Source organism: Pistacia vera, unplaced genomic scaffold (genome assembly GCF_008641045.1).
Source record: "Pistacia vera cultivar Batoury unplaced genomic scaffold, PisVer_v2 Contig298, whole genome shotgun sequence".
Lineage (NCBI taxonomy): Eukaryota > Viridiplantae > Streptophyta > Magnoliopsida > Sapindales > Anacardiaceae > Pistacia > Pistacia vera.
Window position 1 is genome coordinate 159,275 of NW_022196110.1, and position 19,476 is coordinate 178,750.

The window sequence follows — 19,476 nt, forward strand, 5'->3', positions numbered from 1 at the left end:
CGATCCGCACCCACAACCAAAAAAAAAGAAAAAGAAAAAGGGAAAAATCACCTACTGCTTGGCCGCCATGTGAGGGTCTTGCGGCAGGCATATATGGTCACTGCAAGGCCCCCACACAATGACCAAATGTGATCAGCCACGTCCGTTGGCAAGAGAGAAGAAGAAAGAGGAAAATAATAAGATAGAAGAAAAGAGAGAAGGAAGTGAAGAAAGAGAATATAGATAACAAGAAATAAAGGAACTTAGGAAGAAACAAAGTAAACGAGCAATACTACACTCATTCACTTTCTCTCACTAGTGCGATATGTCAATTTATAATTAGTTAATTTATATGAGTCTTGCCTAAAAATTGGTATAGTCTAACTAAATCAATTACAAACTATCACATGAGATTAGTAAAATATGTTAGTGAGGCTAATATTATTGAAATAAAAATACAGAAAGGGTTATGGTGAATTTACTATCTTATTGTCTTTCTTTTCTTAAAATTAACAAACGGATTTTAACAAATTTTTTAGCGGGGAAACTTAAATGCACCAAACTCTGGGTGGGAAACTGTCATTCTCCGTTATATACATGTCAAGATTTCCCTTATTTTTTCCGAATTGTTTTAATTATTTTGATATGAAACAATAATTGACATTCAAACTTAGAGATACTGAGATACACAACAAATATTCTTCTTCAATAATAAAAAAGAATATACACATATATATCTAACAATAAAATCAGGCTAAAAAAAAAAAAAAATACCAAATAGTACAAAGCCACGTGTCAATAATTAAAGCGCCATTAATAAAATCTGTGTGGGACCTACTCTATGAGGCCACACCAAATCTCTGACCAGCCAGATCACACCGTACTTGGGCGAGACCGATCCTTGAATTCTCAAGATCAAATTCCATCCATACGTTTTGTTGATGATGATGACCGATTACGTACGCCTCCACACCTAATAAATCTGAGTTCCCAAACGTCAGACAATGCACCCCATCACTTCCCCTTACTTCACCCGGTACCCGATACAGGAGCCGCTCACTCGTTACCGTCATTTCGGCGCCCCGAAACACCATACTCACACTTGGTAGTTCGGGTAGAGTGGATTGATTCAGTGGAACTCGGTAGCACAAATCCATTGCTCCTTGAAATGCGAAACTTTGATCCTCTAAAACCTTTAAAATGTTTGTGGTTTGGTTCAAGAACTCGGTTTTCAATGCACTGTAAGCGGGTCCGAGTAAAAAAGTGAACTGGGTACCCGAATCAACCATGGTTTGACCGGCCCCGGTATGGTCCGGTTCAAAAACGGATTTCGGTAATGGGAGCAACTTATCCGAAACTCGGATTCCTTCGAGCTGAACCGTGTAGGCAACTCTATCAAAATACGGTAACGGAGTTGATATTTGGATTAACGGTGTGTAATTTAACGGTGCAAGCCACGTAAGATTGGCATCACCGAGTAGCAAAAGACCCGAAAAATCAATACCAGATATGCAATACGAGAATTTCGGAAAACCCATTTGAGATATAAAAGATAAAGACCCACGGTTCATACCCATTAACCCAGTGGTTTTAGAGTCTTCCCCTGGGTTGGAGCTGAAAGTCGAGTCCATGCACCCGAAAACGAGACCCGGAAGCTCGGATGACCCGATAAAGAAATTTTCGGAGGCGAGATTTCCTTCAGAGGAAGAAGCATCCGCATATGAAAGAGTGGCGTGGCAGAGGTTGTTTACGTCACAAGAAGCCGGAATGTTGAAGTCTTGGGTACCGTTGGTGCAGGTGGGTGAAGAGCAAGGAACGGGGTTGTAAGAGGATGAACGGTTCGGATCAAAGGAATTCGGGTAATTATATCGGGTTTTGTTGCAGTTAAGCCAGGAGAGTTCACTTCCAGTGTCTAAAACCATGGAGACATTCTGTGGAGGTGTACCAACAGTCAAAGAGACAGTGAGGCTCACGTTGTGATGAAATGGGAGCTTGTTTGGTGATCTCGGAACAGAGCCAGATGGGATTAGTTGAGTTTTTAAGGATAATATAAGCATATCCTGTGAAGAAAAGCTGAGCTGGAACTGGATTTGGATCAACAGAATGTAGAGAAACACAAAGGAGGGATTTCTAAGATAAGGGTCAAACATATGGCAGAGAATGTATGTTTTCATTGTAATGCAACAGTCGGATAAACAAGAATGTAGAGTTTTATGGACAGAAATGAGAAGAATCAGGGGGAGGTTGAGATGGGTTAAAAATGGAGAGAGACAGAGTAGAAACCATGTCGTTTAGGTGATTTTGAGACCCTTTTGAACAGACATGTGCATTAAGTAGTTAACAAGTTGTAATGTGTCAGTATCAAAATTGGTTACACGTTTTCTGGTTGTTCATCTGAAATCTGAAGAAGTGTCTGCCACCAAAGTCCAACTTGAGTTAAAACTAAAACTAAATTTAGATCTACGAAGAGCTAAACCTGACTGTTGTAGGCAACTATCTTGACAACGACTGCGCGCGCTTTCATGACACTTCGGCTTAAATCTAACTCCTTAATTCAAAGTTACCAGAGAGAAAAATTAGTTGAGTTATGTAATTAATTAGATTAAGACATAATGTTACTTTATGTAATCTTTTTGTTTATTAGAGTTAAATTTACTATGGGACACGTGGTAATCCCATTTTAGTAATGAAACTATTGGTATCGCTTTTGCTTTTCTTTTCTCCTTTCTCAGCTGTTCATTCTATTCTGTCTACTGCTTTTTGGTTCCTCCATTTTCGAGGATCAATTTTGAGAAGCCCCTTTTGAAACTATTGCTCTTCTGTAATTGTTTGGCTTTGTTTGGGAGGTAGATTCTGAGATTAAATAAAGAATTAAATGGTGTAGGTGAGTGTCTGTTTTGAGGAGAGAAATTAATGTGGCTGATCGGGTAAATTCTCCGGTTGAAGGTTCGGTAGAATTAGCAGACCAATTCCCAATTATCTTAACTACCATTGGGTGGCATGATGTTAAAAAATCAAAATGATGTTTTATAAGTTCTTGAGTTTAAGTCACTCTAGGCACTAATAGGGGTGGTCATTAGGGTTCTTATCCAATAGTTTTCGAGATTAGTTGAAGTACACGTAAACTGACTCAGACATCGTGATGATAAACCAAAAAAAAAAAAAAAACTCTTCATTATCTTTATGTCATTATCAGCTTAACACATCATACATGGTAAATAAATATATAATGTTATGTTAATGTTACAACCAATGTTTTAAAACCCGACCCGGACTGGCCAGTTCAACCGGTTGAATCGGGAACTGGTGATTGAACCAGGTCGATTCAACTAAAAAACCGAAAATATTAAATTACCCAATTTGAACCACAGTTTGACCCTTTTTTTTTTTTTTTTTTGTTACAAACCACCAGTCCAACCGGTTTGACCCAACGGTTAAACTGTATTTTTATTATTTTTTAATTTTTTATATGTCATACTGACGTTAGAATAGCGTCATCACGTTAACATTGGCATGGACATCATGGTTCGACTCGACGGTTAAACCAGTTCAATTGGTGATCTGACCGGGTCACTCCCCGGGTCGGGTTTTAAGACCTGAGTTACAACAACTGCTTGTACGGAGTGTAACTTCAATGAATGACATTTCATCAGAAATCTCATTCCCCCCAATGGCCCCAAACCCATTCTTTACGCATATTCATGCTTTGATTATTTGGGGCCTAATCTATGGATGGTGTAGTAACTAACCACGCCGTATAATTACATGTTTGTTGTATCCCATACCTTCAAGTCTTCAACAATAATTAATGAAAAAAAAAAAGAATTTCACAGATATGCTTTAATTGTAATTAAACTACATTGAAGACTTGGTTGGTTCATTATTCCTAAGAAATTGCTTAAAACATGGATATGAATAAGATCTAATCATAATAAAAAAATTCTGTCAGTTAAATTTGGAGTTAAAGACTTTTTCCCACCCAGTTAATGTTTAATGATACTTTTCTACCCATAAACTTTTAAAATACTATTTTACTATCCAAATTTATATTTTAACATTGAACAGAGAGCAAACTCAGTTCAAACTGTTAGAGCTTTTGAAAAGATGAGACCGATGAGTCTTTCGGTAATAAAAAGTTGACTTTTGGTGGTTGTAGTTGATCAAAATTTGACTTGGGAGAGGTTACTGCACAAACTCTAATCGCTCAATTGTCTACGATCAACAAGGTCGATGGGAGTAGGGTTTGAGAGATTTTTGTGAGTGATGATCAGGAAAGAGAATGGTGGTAATGTGGAGTCGCAATAATGCTAGAATCGGAAACGGAATATGAATTTGGATAGTAAAGTAATATTTTAAAAGTCTATGGGTGGAAAAGGTCATTAAACCATTATTTGGGTTGGAAAAAGTGGTTTACTCTTAAATATGGGGTTACTCCACTTGAAAATCTCTGAAAAACCTCAAATCATTGAAGGGTGAGGTGATGCGAATGTGAATAAGGTGGTGAAGGTACTTAACAAAAGTATGTTTATCATTTTATCAGACTTTATGCAGATAATCCACAGATTTGAGGAGCTGTAGAACTGATATAACTAAATTAATGAAGAGTTAGATACATTAATTAAGAATACGCGTCTTGTGTTTAAGTAAAACAAGACATTAACTAATTCAAGATAGTTTAAGTAGTTAATCAGACATTCACGCGGGTTGTTCTAGAATGTGGTTGAATCCAAGTGCAGTTTATCTTGTACGCCAAAAAAAAAAGAAGAAAAAAACATGTTCAGTCAGGTGGTCGCACATGCAATGCTGAATTGTTTAAGGACACAGTTCGTGGTTGGGTCCATTAATAAAATGGGTTCCCTGATGATTCCCATTCCTATGCAAAAACTTTATAGAGGTTCTCGACGATGACACCAGATAAAGAAAGAAAGGCGAAGTTCTGTCAAATCGAAGAAATCGACAGGGAGACAGGGTATCAACCATACACATTAAGTTGAGCATTTGATATTTCAAAAACATTTTCATAATTTAACTGCAGACAATGTTTTTCTATTGCCAAAACTGGAGCTCTATCCATTTGTGTTATGGTGGCTTTGATAATATGATCTCAATTTCTTGTCTAGCTGTTTCAGTCAATCTCTTCGAAAGATAAATGGGAATTTTACTATAAATTTTCTGTTGAACACAATGGCACAAGATGATAAGCTGCAGCAGAGAGATGCTGGTTTCTTCACTCATTCGTTTGATTAGCAATTCTTGTGAGGGCTGAATATGTCCCAGCATATGCACATACTACTCCAATAGTAATGTAGAAAAGGCAAACTGCAATCTGATTAAAGAAGAATAAAAAAAAACATCTGATGAGCTAAAACTTTTTTCCCTTTATACTGGGAAGAATTTCGCATATATTGATGTCGAAGAAGTGAAAAATGCTTACCTTCAACTTAGATAGTCTACCTTTAAGTATGCTCAGGTAACATACACATGGAAAAATAAGAGTCTGCAATCAAACATTTAGATTATAGCTACATTTGTTTTGTTCTTTATAAGCATTAAATCAGAGGTTTATCCGAGTAAAGGAAACTTACAACTAGCATTGTAAGAAATGATCCTACTAATGACATCAAAGAAGCTGCAGTCCAAACAAATGAGCAGCTTAGTGGAAAGCATATGCATTTCTTTGATGTACATCATATTCAAAAATCAGACCAATGTTACAACTAATTTATGTGTAAATTTAAAATGTTCGTACCAAAGAATGGAACTGTGAGTGCCACAACCAAAGTTGAAATTACTAAAATTGTTCTGATGACTATTGATACACTGTAAGTTTGAAGCTGGGCTGAAGGAATCAATTCCTCCAAACTCAATGCAACTGGTGTAAGTGTCAAGGCATACTTTGTCATTGGGATCACAACCTAGAAAAAGAATAAATTTAACATTTGACAACGAATACAAACTGACCTCAAGTTCTGAGTACTAGTTTAATAGTCTAACAATCTTGATTTGCTGGATGCTGATGTGCGAAAAACTGACTACAACAATGAATATAGATTGTTCTCGTACCGTTGTCCAGAGAGAAACTTTGGAAGCCACCAATTGTTTGGGCATGTTTAAAGTGAATTGAGACTTGACTGAATCACCAAACATCAGGTAGCCACAGACTGCTATCCCAGTGTTCAAAACCCACCCAAAAAAGAAGCTGCAGCAACAGAGAGATGGATATTTTTGTTATAGCTGATTTTCTGAAGAACAAGTGATTTTATACACAAAGTTAAATAGTAATTGATTTTGAACAAAGGCAAAGTTAGATAGTGATACTAATCATCATTTACATTTATACAAGTTCTTGGTATTTTTGCGTACTGAACCAGGAAAACAATAAAAATATTGCTGTCACCTAATTATAAGAACCCAAGGAAATTGTGATGGTTCTTTCATTGAAGAATATATGTTTGGAAAAACTGAATGGCCGGCATAGCAAAAACCATATATTCCCACTGAAACAGGTAGATTTGCCAAGTCTAAGGCTGTTCCGCTAAGATGAAACCCCACATTGTCTACCACCCCAATCCATACCAGGCAAAGCATCACCAGACCAGTTGTAAGAACTCCTCCGACTGAGCACAAGGGCTTTAAGAGTGAGCAGGTACACCTTTCGGGAGGAATGTCAAGAAAAATAAAGCCCGAGACTAAAAGGGAGAAGTAAAGATAAAGAACCTGAGATATACGTGAGAAAGCTAAGGTTTCGAAGCCAAACAGTTGGAAGAATAATGAGGGTTGATGTTATGGCAAAGAGTTGATTGGAGTTAAGATGCATTCCCGCAATATACATGTTGGTGTTCGGAAACAATGACGACAAGTTATCACCCATCATGATTGTGTACTCCACACAAGCAGCCTACAGAACATAGCACTCTTCACCTTTTAGCTCATAATAAGAACAGGGCACCAAATTAAATAGAGAATTGTGACAGGCAGAAAATGAAAATTCGAAGGACTTACATATAATTCCATGTACAAGATTATCTGCATTTGACAAAAACTCAGCTCTCAGTGTTACTTCGGATGCAAACAAAAGTATGTACGTGAACAAATACATGCTTGTTGACATTGGAGAATCAATTTCTTAATTGAACTTACAGCTATCATTTGGCGACCAGGTTTTCCAAAAGCAGCCTGTCCAATATCAGGGTAAGTTCGAAGTCCGGGAGAGCTATCTAAACATTTCTGCAATAAAATCCCAGTATCACAAGCAATGACAGCAAACAATAAGATCAGTGAGAGGCTCAACCACCCTCCTTCTTTGACCGCAAAGGGAGCTGCTAGAAGTCCTACGCCACATAGAACATTGATTCCTGCATAGAAGAAAAACCATGACTTCCAAGTTTTTAAGCATATAGCAAAACAATAACCTTACAAAGCAATTGACTCTATGAATACTAGATTTCGACAAATATATACGTGTATCCATTTAGATTATATCTAGATTGCACCTCCTTCATAGACTGCATTCAAAAAATGTTAAGAAAACAATGACCTATGAAACATGCAATGAAAATGAGGAGCGTCAAACTAGTATCCCCTTACGAAAGTGATATTTCAGAATGAGAACCCAGAAATCTAGCTACTAGCAATGAATGTATCCTATTTTGATATTCGACAATGGAGATCAAGGAATAAAGGTGTAATCTTAAGTAAAACACATAACTGTAGGATTCAAGAAAAGTATAAAAAGTCAGAAAGGTTACTGTTGCTTCTAAACGTGGTTTATTTCTACTCTGCCCACTGATTCTATGGAATAGATTATTTCTTCAGTAAATGCAGTAAAATACCAAATACATGTTTATGTAATTTTATAATAAAGAATTAGATCTCTTATGAAGCTTGCCAAGATGTGGCTTTTAGTTGGCTTATTCTTATTATCTTACTGCATTTCTTCATTTAAAATTTACAGAGAAAGAAACTTATAAGGTTTACCATTAAGAACTGCTTGAGCAAATGAACTCTGCTTCTTCTGAGGAGGCAACTCATAGTCATTGAGAGATAATTTTCTACTGGACAACTTTTCAGGGACTACTTTTTCTAAATCAGAAATTAGGGGTTTAGTGGGCAAGGAATCAACATCAGAAGCTAGATTTCTCTTGGATGGTAAGCGCATGGAACTGCCAAGTCTTGTCAGACTAGTCCCTCTCAGGAAACCAAAGGAAGGGGATGCGATACTTGTGCACATGTCCACTGAATCCCTGCATATACACATTCCACAAATACATGTTCAAGGAGAATAGAAAATTGCTTTGCTTATTCTTCTTTTACAAATCGTAAACAGAACTATCAACAACAATAATAATAACAAAACCTGTAGCTCTGAGGCCAAATGGTATGACCATTATCGGTGGCATTATCCGAGGCCATGGAATGGCCAGAGTAATCAGATTCTGAATCATCATTGATTTCACATACCCTTTCTGCCTGATTTTCTTCATCATCCGTCGCAAATTCATCTGCGCGTTCTGTTCCCAGATCCTCATCCATCAGCTTCATATTTTCCTAATTTCTTCAAATATCCTTATTTTTTAACACCCCCACAATATAATACACCTGCACAACTACAAAACTACTGTTCCCTTCTTCTAAACTTGTTTTTCTTTGGGTATCAATATCATGAATACGTAAAATGATTGCAATGAAAGCAGAAAGCCAAAGTAGTGAAAAAGGTGCAGATCTTCTTGTCTTGGTTTCGTCAACCTATAAATCCATGTTAATCGGAAATGGAGGGCGTGCTTTTCTGCAATTAAAGAAGGCTATGATGTTGTGCAAGTATAAACGTGTCATTTGGTCAGCAATTTGCTGGAAGATAATGGATTATTCTCCGAATATTAATAGCGGCCATGCAAACAACTCAAACTCAATCAAAAACTTGTATACCTATTTTGTTTCATTTTTTTCCATATTTGTTGTTGCTTCCTTTCATGTGCTTGTGGCCACTTTTATTATGTGCCTACCTAATACGGTTTTCTTTTCTTTTTCAAGTCTGAATGTTTTCTATCAGTTTTTCGAAATATAAACACAATCATCAAAATACTTAAATGTCAAACCGATAACCACAATTTTGAGACATCAAAATTTTGTAATTTAAAGATAAGTTTGAAGTTTAAAAATGTTGTCTATCTGATAGGAATTTTGATGATGAAGTAGATAAGAATATCAAACTTATGTTTATCTTCAATAAACTGCTTGACTTGATCTTGAGAAACATTATTTCGGTTGAAGGCCCCTCATTTCACAAGCCCGGTGTTCATTGGTTGTTTGTCAGCCCATGAATGTGGCTGAAGAAGCATAACAGTGGGGATAATTTAGGGAAAAGGGGAAAAGAAATTGCGGGCAAATATATTACAAATGTAAAATTAGATTAAAGAAGAAGAAATATATCATCATGGTGATAAACGTAGGAAAATTTGAGGTAGGAGTTACAGTATAACAGTGTCGGGACTTCATGGTACTGAAATTACAGCAGGGCTAAAGTTCAAAATTACAAAACACAGTAATTTTTTATTTATCAATTTGATTGAGCTTTCCAAGGCCACTGCAACGAGCACAGACAATCTGAGTCTCATCCTTTCGAGCAGCGTTTGCCCTCAGGGTAACTCCTGATTTCCGAACAAAACCTGCTCCGTCGCATTCAGGGCAGCTGTAACAAGCCTTTCACGTATGTTAAAAAGAGATGATTTTTCTTCCCTGGGGCTTTAAAGCAAAATGTTCGAACTTAAAACGTTTGAGTCTTCTTCATCAGTATCTAAAATGTACTTATTGGGAGCTTTAATAGCTAAAGCAATGAGAATTAACAAATAAAAAAAAAGGAGATTACGATAGGCAATATGAGAGAAAGAGGTGACTTACGTGTCCTTGCGGGAGAAGAGGACTGGAAAGGCAGTTCCGAGCAGGGCAACAGTGGCTGCACCGATAAATAAGTAGGTGGTGCCATCAGCTGAGACGTCTCCGACGGCTGCAACCACCGTCAATGATCTTTTTTTATTCTTCAACACCCTACCAGTTGGTGTTGGTAGAGCAGAAAAGCCTGTGAGAGAAGGGCTACTTGCTACGGCCAAATGCTTCCTTGTCTTGGTAATAGTATAAAAACTCTGAAGAGGCGCTATCGATGCCATTCTGGTGATGCAAATTCTGATTGTTTTACTCGAAAGAAGAAGTTTAAATTGGCTTCAGAAATTGTTGAATGTCAAGGTGACGCATATAATGGATAAGGCCACGTCAGAACTCAAGATTGTGGATAAGGGTGGTCCAGAGAACTTTACTGATCCAATGAAAACAACGGAAAAATCCCAGCTTGTTTGTCAACTCCCATATGATATTTATCCTTAGTGTTGTTGCAAATTCTGAAACCATCAAGGGAAGCACAATGCAGTCTCATTATAACTGCTAAACATGGCCCGAGTAAGCCAGTAAATTGTGTGGAACCTTTGCTAAATGTGTGATTTATGTTAAATTCATTGGCTACCATTCATGGACAGAAAGATCTGATCTATTGTATATTTATACACAAGCCTTTTCATGGCTTCTTGAAGATTCCTTCTTGAATTTTGATCGTGTTAATACTTCCCAGTTTCCACATGCCCTTGATAGTAAGCTCTGCGCATAAACATTGGCAACGGTTGGGTAACAATTTGTGAAATGGAAATTTCCATCACAATGAAATTTTTTAAGCCTGTAGTAACTCAAGTCTGAAAACAGATATGATTAAAATTTACAAATAGCAGGACAAAATTACAGTAGGGGAACATCAACCCCAGTAATTTAGTATCTTCCTACTAATAAAACGTCCAAGTTTTAAATTTGTTATAGAATAATTCGTCCCCTATTTCTGATGCGAAACATGCTCTGAATAATAAGACATTACACATATCATTAATCGGTATTCTTGCCATTTCATGAATCTGTAATTGGAGGAAAATGCTGGAATTTCAAGCAAAATAGAGTGCAACCGTTTTACATTTCAACACAAAGTTATAAACAACCTGTGTAAAAGAATCACAATGTCACGCCACCATAATTTTTGTAGCTCTTCACATATTCTCTCAATTAGGTAGAAACATAAAAATAAAATTTTGCCACGAATGAAAAGCCTTAATGATTAAAAAGCAAATTTCCAAAGAAAAATGTCCTCAAGATAATAAATTTAAGTTCACTAATAAGACCTCTATATGCCACATAAAATGGAATAAATTTCAAATAATGGACACCCAAAAGCATGAAAGAAATTGATAAACACTTACAAGGTAAAGGGCACCAAGTTATTCAATCAAAATCATCCATTGTGACCCAATATCCATATCTTAGCACAAAATAACGTTTTGACTTTGAATAACAAGATTCAAGATGATCCAGCAGTAGATGTGCCAGTTTACCTATATCCACATTAATGGCCATGGCCCATTCCCAACTGTGAGCTTCTGTTAACATATGGAAAATCTGGAATCAGCAGAACCATTCACATGGTCAATAAATTCGAACATGAGAGAAAACCCCAGCATTATAGACCCACTTTTAAGAAACGATTGGCGTTTTGATTCAACAATGAAAAAAAAATAAAAAACCACACAAGATCAGTGGAACAAAGAGACAGACCATGTTACATGAAATGCAATGACTAAAAATTCAAATAAAGTACCGAAGACGAAAGAGCACAAAAACTGCCATGCAAATACAATATGAAGGGAAAGAAATTAAGCAAAAACTTGGTACAAGTAAAACGGTTAATGGAATACTTTAAGCCTGAAACCTAACACCGATACAAACACATTCACAATTATAAAATAAAATCTATTAGCTGCTTGTCTGATCATTCAAATTAATAACCCATTGTAAGATTTCCTTGGAGATAAAACTAAATTGCCTTTGATTCTGCAGTCAAGTGGATGCACGGTTACTGAAAAAAGCATTTTGTAAAACAAATTCAATACATGAACTAATTCAAAATTTTACATATACAACTGCAGAAAAATACCATAAACTGCTGCCACAAAATTACATGAGAGAAAGAAGCAAGCATAAAACTATTGCATTAAAACCATGAACAATTACAATTATACATAATGATTGGTACCTCACTACCTAGATCATGACTCTCAAGTGTCCACTCTAACAGCATAGCTTACTTCTTCTGCGTGAAACTATCTCCTACTAGTTCAAAATTCTTTCTTTTTCTTTGTTCGACACAGAATAAACTGAATAATTAACCCATTTCTCTTCCTTAAACGTCATTATTTACAGCAACTTACTAATACACTTTACAAAATGTTTCTTTTGTTAAGAGGAAGACGACGATGATCATAGTATTCAACAAAAAACAAAACCCTACATAAACAATCAAAACTAGATTCACCATCTGGGTTCATCAAAATTCCAAGCGTTTCTCCTACCATAAATAACATCATAAAACGGACTTCTACTATCAAAGTCAGCACTAGTACGTGAAAACGTATACCTAATCCGCCCAAAAATCGAAAAGAAATTGCGAAAAGCACGACCAAATCCCCGTCTCTCTCTAGCTCTCCTTCCACTAGGCACCCAGGAAATCCTTCTCGGGGCACCACCAGCATTGTTAAACCTACCATCCATTTCAGTGAAGACAACAGGAAAATCTCTTTCATCAGCTCCTCTATTGCCACTAAACCTCCCAACAGCAAAACCGCGACCTGGCAATCTCCATATAGTTAACCCCACCGTGTCTTCGTCACGAATCCTACCGGATTCTCGCAAATTACGGATATTACCTTCCCTCGGCAATTCATGCCGACACACAGGACACGAATTACGAATTGAAAGCCAAGGAAGAATACAATCGGAGTGGTAAATGTGCTTACATGGCATCTCACGAGCCTCTGAATTAAGCTCGAACGCCTCTTTACAAACCGCGCAATGTGAGTCTTTTGCCACGTGGCACTCGACGATTTTGACCACCGGCATTGACTCGATCGCTGCTTTCGAGGCCGGAGGGTTATCAAACCGTGTAACTCCGTCAATTTCCAACTGTGATAACTGGTCAAGAATCCGGTCAAACCCTGACCCCATCAAGAACTCCGACATGCTCGAGGGTAAGGGTCTAAGGCCCAACCCTAATCCATCATCGTAGTAAAGCTCAAAATTTCCCCTCTCAGCACCATTTTCGTCATTTCCACCATCAGGGGTTTGAGGTCCACGTAGGACGATGACGGGGTTAAAAGGAGATCGATCTCCACCGTTTCTCCGGGTTCTGCGTAGCCTCGGGCTCGTTAAAGGTTCCTGATTCTGTGATCCGTCGACGTACATGGACGCGGCCATGAATCTCGGCGGAGGAGATTGGGAACCCGTTTCGATTTGCTCGATAAATCCAGTGCCACAATCAGGGCAGACGATCGTATCTTGCGTCCGGCCCCGAATCCGGCTTAACCGACTGCAACGATAGCACCAGTACGAGGATCCCGTTGAAGCCATCGACAAACAGATAAATTCGAGGAACAAAGCTCTAAAAGAAAACTCCTTTCTTCAATTAGAAACAACGATTGTTCTTAAAATGTGGTGAGATTTTCAGATAATCGAAGAAAGATTCAGTAATTTGAAGAACCCTAATTTCACTGAGCGGCAGAGAGAGGGAGGGAGATATAGGAGTAAAGTTAAAACAGAATTGAAGACTTTAAAAGCGTCGCGTGGAAGACTCAACGGTGAAAGCGCGTCATTGGTTAAGGTAATTTAAGCTAAACGTGCTACTTACGCTTTTTGTTTACCTTTTTAAAAAAATAATTGACGGCGTTAGTGTTCCGGTAGCTATTTGAAATAAAAGATTTTTTTTCTCTAATGTACCAGAAAAGGAATATTACAGTACTGTCCGCCTGTCCGGTAAAATTCCCCCTCGCCTGAACTACTCAACGTATAAATCAAAAGTATTTTAATATTATGTTTGATTTTGAATTTGAATTTCGTATTTATTACCCAAAAACATTTTTGTATAAAACTTTTTCTTAACGTTTATTGTAAGAAAAATATTTTTAGTATTGGTTAGCCCTTTAAACATTTTTTAAATTTAACCATTTTATTTTAAACGTTTTTTCAAACTTTATTTTTACTGTAAAATTAACATTAGTTAATTGTTATGCAAAATAAATGGTGGGAAAAAGTTTGGATAATATAATATAAAATTACTTGGACAAAGGTAATCATATGAAACAACATATAGAACAATAATAAATAATGTACAAGTGAAAGTACTATAAAATTTAGATATAATTAAACTTGTTAAATATGGTGAAAAATTAGATCATGATATGAATTTAAGATAATTGATTAACTTAATCTTAAGGGATTAGTATGATAGTCAAGAATGTTTGCTTCATTTATTGACGTTTTAGGTTGAAATAGTTTAGGACCACATATCACATTTGTGACTTATTTAAAAGATTGGACTTATCATATTCAATAGATTCAAAAAATTAATTGAAATGCGTATAAACTAATTGGAACACATTAAGTTAACTATTAAAACATCATCTCAAGTTTGAAATAAATTAAATAATCATGAATTTAATCTTTTAAACGATTTAACACATATAACTTAAAAGATAAACTTATAGATAAATTTATATCACTTAATTTAAACGATAAGCTTATATCACTTAAATAAATAATTATTTAATGAAGAGTTTTAAATTTTATAACTACTCAATTCATTTTAAATTTTAAATTTTACTTTAATCAGCTTTCCTCCGAATATCCATTCGATATATAATAATAATAATAAATAATAAATTTAATACCGTTTATTTTTAACTGATATATTTGAATAGATAGATTGATTTGAAATGCTAATAACAAATTGTTTTTAAATTTCTCTCAATCCGTCAGCGATGGGTCACCTAAAGTTTACTGCCGCGGATGTGAATTGACGAGACAATCATTCATCATGTCTGCCGATTTTGACGTTCCAGATATTCAGATCCTTTCAAAGATGCCGTAGATCCTTAAGCTTGACTACCACGTGCGCCGATTTAACCATCCATGCGCATGGCACAACACGGCAACGAGGTTTTTCTAAAAAAAAATTTACTGAAACAGAAATCACCGTCCCTTTTGTTTGCTGTATTGAGCAAAACGACACCGACTAATGGACAAACAAAATCAATACGTGAGGGAGGCGAATATTCCACGTTTTCCACCCCCACTATCAACTTATTATTTTTAATTTAATAATCAGAAGATCAAATTATTGGTTCGTTAACTGGCCATCACTCAACACCAACGTTAGAAGGCGTACCTGCTAAAATGCGCCGGCGTCTAACTGATTTGATGTGATCAGACTGAAAGCGATTTATTTAACGCGAAGAAACGTGTACGGTGTCTGATGCTTGACTCTGATGAAGTCCTCCACAAGTTCAGGTTACCAATTTCTTCTTTCTTCTAATGTTTTTATGGGAATTGGGAAATAATAATGGACCCAACGCTCACATCTTTTCTTGCGTCTCATCAGTCATTTCAGAAGGTATAAATTTAATAATTCATTAAATTTGTCAAATAGAAGTTAATTTTGTATTAAGTTTAAACTTTAAAGTTTAAAGTATTCAATGAATTCGTAAGACAAAGGCCGATTAAATACCGTTATGTAAATCTGAATGGTGAAAGCGAAAAGGGCAAAAGAAAACTTTATTAGTGCGTTTGATTCTTTATTTTAAGTAAGGTTTTGGGAATAATATTTGATAGTTAGATGAGAGAGTATAAAAAAGTCGTTTAATTTACTAATTTAATTAAAAACCCTAATATATAAAATAATAAAAATACCTCCACCACCTGCAATGTCAGATTCCGGCCACCACTACCGGAATCTGGCTGAAAAATTTTGTTACGACATAAACTGATCGGATCTATGTCGTAACGTATCGCTTAGGCCTTTTCCGACCAGATCCACCACGGATCTAGCTGAAAAATATTAGATCTACGACCAAATATTGTCGTCAACCTCCAAAAAGCGTCAAAAGAAGTCCATCTTTGGCTGTCAACGATGGCCAAAGATATAGCCATCGTTTTCGGTCAACGATGGCCAATATTTGGCCGTCGTTGACCATCAACGACGACCAATATTTGGTTGTCGTTGATGGCCAGATCTGGCCTTTTCCGGCCATATCTATTGTGGATCTAGCCAAAAAAAGGCCAGATCGGCTAACTTCCGACCATTTCTGGTCTGTAGGTAGGCCGTTGTACAAATTTCGGCTACCACCGACGGTGGTTGCCAGAATCTGGCAAGTATGGGTTGATAGGGGTGTTTTTGTTAATTTTTAAACTTTTTTCTAGGGGTATTTAATGAAATTAATAAGCTTAAGGGGTCTAAATGTAATTAAAAAAATATAGTAATATTTCTGGAATAATGTGTCAAACAATATTTGGGAAATATGATTGGGAATATGGATAAAAAATAATGAACCAAACATAGCCCATGCGTTCTTAAGTTTGGGTTCTTTCAGATACTAATAGGGGTAATTACTAGGACTCTTATCCAACTGATAATTATAGGGTTTCAAAATATTAGTTGAAATGTACACAAACTAGTTTAAACCAATGTTCTGAAAACCGGACTGGACTGTCTGGTCGGACCGGTTCGACAGGCAACCGACGGCAAATCTGGTCCGGTATATATAAAAAACTGTTATTTTGATTTAAAGCGGATTGGACCGCGGTTGGACCGTCGAAATACTGCCGAATCGCGGTCCACTCGCAGCTAAACCCCGTCGGATTCCGGCATCTTTCGACGGAGAAAACACCCCCATTCGACGGACGGCATCTCCACGACCAAACCCATCCATTTTCAATCGTCATCGTCCAGCCTTCGTCGATCGCCGTCCACCTAAAGTTTACGCAACATCGGATTTCTTTTGTTGATTCCGACGAGTCCCGACGCCGATGGAACTCCCTAGCACCACCATCAGAGTCGTCGACACCTACACATCAAAAGCCCCAAGATTCCAGCTTCGATTAGCCGTCGATCGTCACTGCCGCCACCACTCACCAGAATCTTCGCCGACAGGGGTGTTTTAGATATATTTCAAACCTTAAGGGAGTATTTAGGGGTGTTTTTGATGAATTTCAAACCTTCAGGGACTAAAATTTTTTTATAAATTACGGTCCAACCGACCGATCCAACCGGTCAAACCGAAAACCGAACCCTTGAACGGGTCATTGTCCGGTCCGGTTTTCAAAACATTGGTTTAAACATCCCCGATGATAAGAAAAAAAATTCTAAACTTGATTAGCATGAATCTCCATGGCGATAGGGCTGCTAAAACTGGATATGATTCAATAATACAACACAAACCCATATGTTAAAAGCAGATTTAATTTTATGGTTCGATGTATCATCAGATCAACCCATTAGTAACATATTTCATAACGGATCGTGTTCAGATTTAGTCATAAAAAACGATTAAATCAACCCGTTTAACTTTTTAATTAAATATATCATTAAGTTTAGTAACAAAATATTTAAAAAAGTACAACATATAATATGTGATATTTTGATTATTTTTAAAAATTTTAACCTAATTGATATAAGATACTTGCTAATTTCTATATCATTGAACCAAAAAGAAAAAAAGTTTTATAGTACTCAAAATTTGTTAGTCATCATCAAATTTAGACCAGGTAAACTTTGATATACTTTACTTGTATTTTTGGATTATATGATTATAGATTTTTTTTATGCATTTCAATATATGTGTATTTATGTACCAATAATGCTACGGACACTGAAGATTTACACCGAATGATGTATCAGGTAACCACGTAGCATATTAACAAATATTCCGCTAATAAACGGTCATCCATGATTATTGGACAACCGTTCAATTTAAATGGACTCCTGTCCATAGTTTAAATTGAAAAAAAAATTAAAAAAAAAAATCATGGACGCGCGTCCATACTTAATGGACGGACGTCCCTACTAGGCGTCCATTGTTTAAATTTAAAAAAAAATTACACAAAAATCACAATGGATAGGTGTCCCTATTAGATGGACGCCCGTCCATTGTTAATTTAAATTAAAAAATTTCACAGTCTCAACAAAATTGTAACTACGATAAAAGCATATTGGGTGGATCTAATAAGAATAAAAAGCATGAAAGCAATGGATAATTTTGGTCATATTATTATGACATTTGTCCAATTACTTTGATATAGACAACAAATTGAATGAAGGATAGGGACATTTTCTTTTTTGATCTTGATTGAGACTCAAATGTTGTGTGTAAATTTTTTTTAAATTAAACAATAAACAGACGTCCATATAAAAGGGACGCCCGTCCATATAATATATGGACGAGTATCTATGATTTTTGTTTTAATTTTTTATTTTATCTTAAACAATGGACGGCCGTCTATTCTAGGTGGATGCCCGTCCATAGTAAATGGACTCCTGTCCATATTATATGGATAGGAGTCCATTTAAAATGAACGACCGTCCAATAATCACGGACAGCTGTCCATATTTGATGGACAACCGTTCATTCACGAAATAATTGTTAATATGCTATGTGGCTACATGACACATCATTCGGTGTAAGTCTTCAGTGTTCGTAGCATTACTCATTTATGTATATAGTTTAGTTGTAATATAAAATTATCTATAAGAGCTCAATGATATATGCAGACAGTAAAATCTAAAGTTAATTCGAAAGGAAGAATGAGCCACTGACAATCTGATGGACCTACACAAAGCGTGAAGGCTCGGGTAGACACCAGGTGACATCGATGTGGTGTCTACCGTAGGTACTCTAACGTTCAAGTTAGCAAGGTTGAAGATATTTTAGTGAGGGCTGAGAGCGAAAAGAATTATCGGAATAATGCAGCAGTTCTTGGGAGCAAGAACTTTAAGAGTTATGTGCTATGGGTTATTTCTAAATAAATAATGAGAGAGTTTGCCCCTGTTTATATAGTGAACCAAGAAGGTTGGAATTCTAGTAAGACTCTAAGTCATATTTGGCAGATGAGTTCCAATTAGGAAGGAAGTCTTGAGACTTACCTTTACCAAACTAGGATCTTCCAATTCTAGTAGGTTCAAGATCTTGGTGGAACTGGATAGCGAATAGGATTCTGTTTCCTATTTATGACCTGATATGGGTTAATGGGTTGGAACCTGATTAAACTATAGGACACTTCACAAGGCAGATTTAAGCGTAAGCTCAACCAAAATTGGGTTAAGGCCTTGGATCGTAATATGTTTATTTTGTTATTAGACCTCATTAGACCCAATACGATTTTCAGTCTATACAATATAATATTTCAATGTTCAATAAAAAAAAAAAAAAATAGTAACAACTTTAACGGGTTGGGTTTGGGTAACATGTTAAAAATAGTGTTTGGGTTCAAGTTTTTATATTTAGACTTGATAAGCTAATAGGTTAGATTCAGTTTTAGAAAATTTAACACGACATAAATAAGACACGACACGAAACTATTTCAAACAAA

The 19,476-nt window shown here is 36.3% G+C and overlaps 4 protein-coding genes across 8 annotated transcripts; all 4 read right to left on the reverse strand.

Moving 5' to 3' along the window:
• Positions 1–818: 818 nt before the first annotated feature.
• Positions 819–2,394, reverse strand: LOC116135340 (aspartic proteinase PCS1-like). Its single transcript, XM_031421037.1, has one exon. The coding sequence runs from the start codon at positions 2,151–2,153 to the stop codon at positions 819–821; it is 1,335 nt and encodes a 444-aa protein (XP_031276897.1). The 5' UTR covers positions 2,154–2,394.
• Positions 2,395–4,893: 2,499 nt separating this feature from the next.
• LOC116135283 (amino acid transporter AVT1D-like) lies at positions 4,894–9,003 on the reverse strand. The gene is made up of 11 exons (XM_031420989.1): positions 8,336–9,003; positions 7,957–8,222; positions 7,120–7,334; positions 6,982–7,005; positions 6,697–6,877; positions 6,377–6,596; positions 6,043–6,178; positions 5,729–5,894; positions 5,565–5,608; positions 5,414–5,476; positions 4,894–5,305 (listed from the first exon to the last, which is right to left on the reverse strand). The coding sequence occupies exons 1-11, from the start codon at positions 8,518–8,520 to the stop codon at positions 5,207–5,209; spliced, it is 1,599 nt and encodes a 532-aa protein (XP_031276849.1). The 5' UTR covers positions 8,521–9,003; the 3' UTR covers positions 4,894–5,206.
• Positions 9,004–9,367: 364 nt separating this feature from the next.
• Positions 9,368–10,142, reverse strand: LOC116135297. The gene is made up of 2 exons (XM_031421006.1): positions 9,877–10,142; positions 9,368–9,667 (listed from the first exon to the last, which is right to left on the reverse strand). The coding sequence occupies exons 1-2, from the start codon at positions 10,140–10,142 to the stop codon at positions 9,529–9,531; spliced, it is 405 nt and encodes a 134-aa protein (XP_031276866.1). The 3' UTR covers positions 9,368–9,528.
• A 353-nt stretch (positions 10,143–10,495) lies between these two features.
• Positions 10,496–13,646, reverse strand: LOC116135284 (E3 ubiquitin-protein ligase RDUF2-like). Of its 5 annotated transcripts, none has more exons than XR_004128868.1 (3): positions 12,479–13,646; positions 11,268–11,444; positions 10,496–10,715 (listed from the first exon to the last, which is right to left on the reverse strand). XR_004128868.1 is itself a non-coding variant. In XM_031420991.1 (3 exons), exons 1-2 carry the CDS (start codon positions 13,465–13,467, stop codon positions 11,411–11,413), a joined length of 1,023 nt encoding a protein of 340 aa, XP_031276851.1. In that variant the 5' UTR covers positions 13,468–13,646; the 3' UTR covers positions 10,501–10,715; positions 11,400–11,410. The 5 variants fall into 5 exon arrangements, 4 of the variants coding, with proteins under 4 accessions (XP_031276851.1, XP_031276850.1, XP_031276853.1 ...); XM_031420991.1 differs by having other exon boundaries at positions 10,501–10,715; positions 11,400–11,444; XM_031420990.1 differs by lacking the exon at positions 10,496–10,715 and having other exon boundaries at positions 10,806–11,444.
• Positions 13,647–19,476: the final 5,830 nt, after the last annotated feature.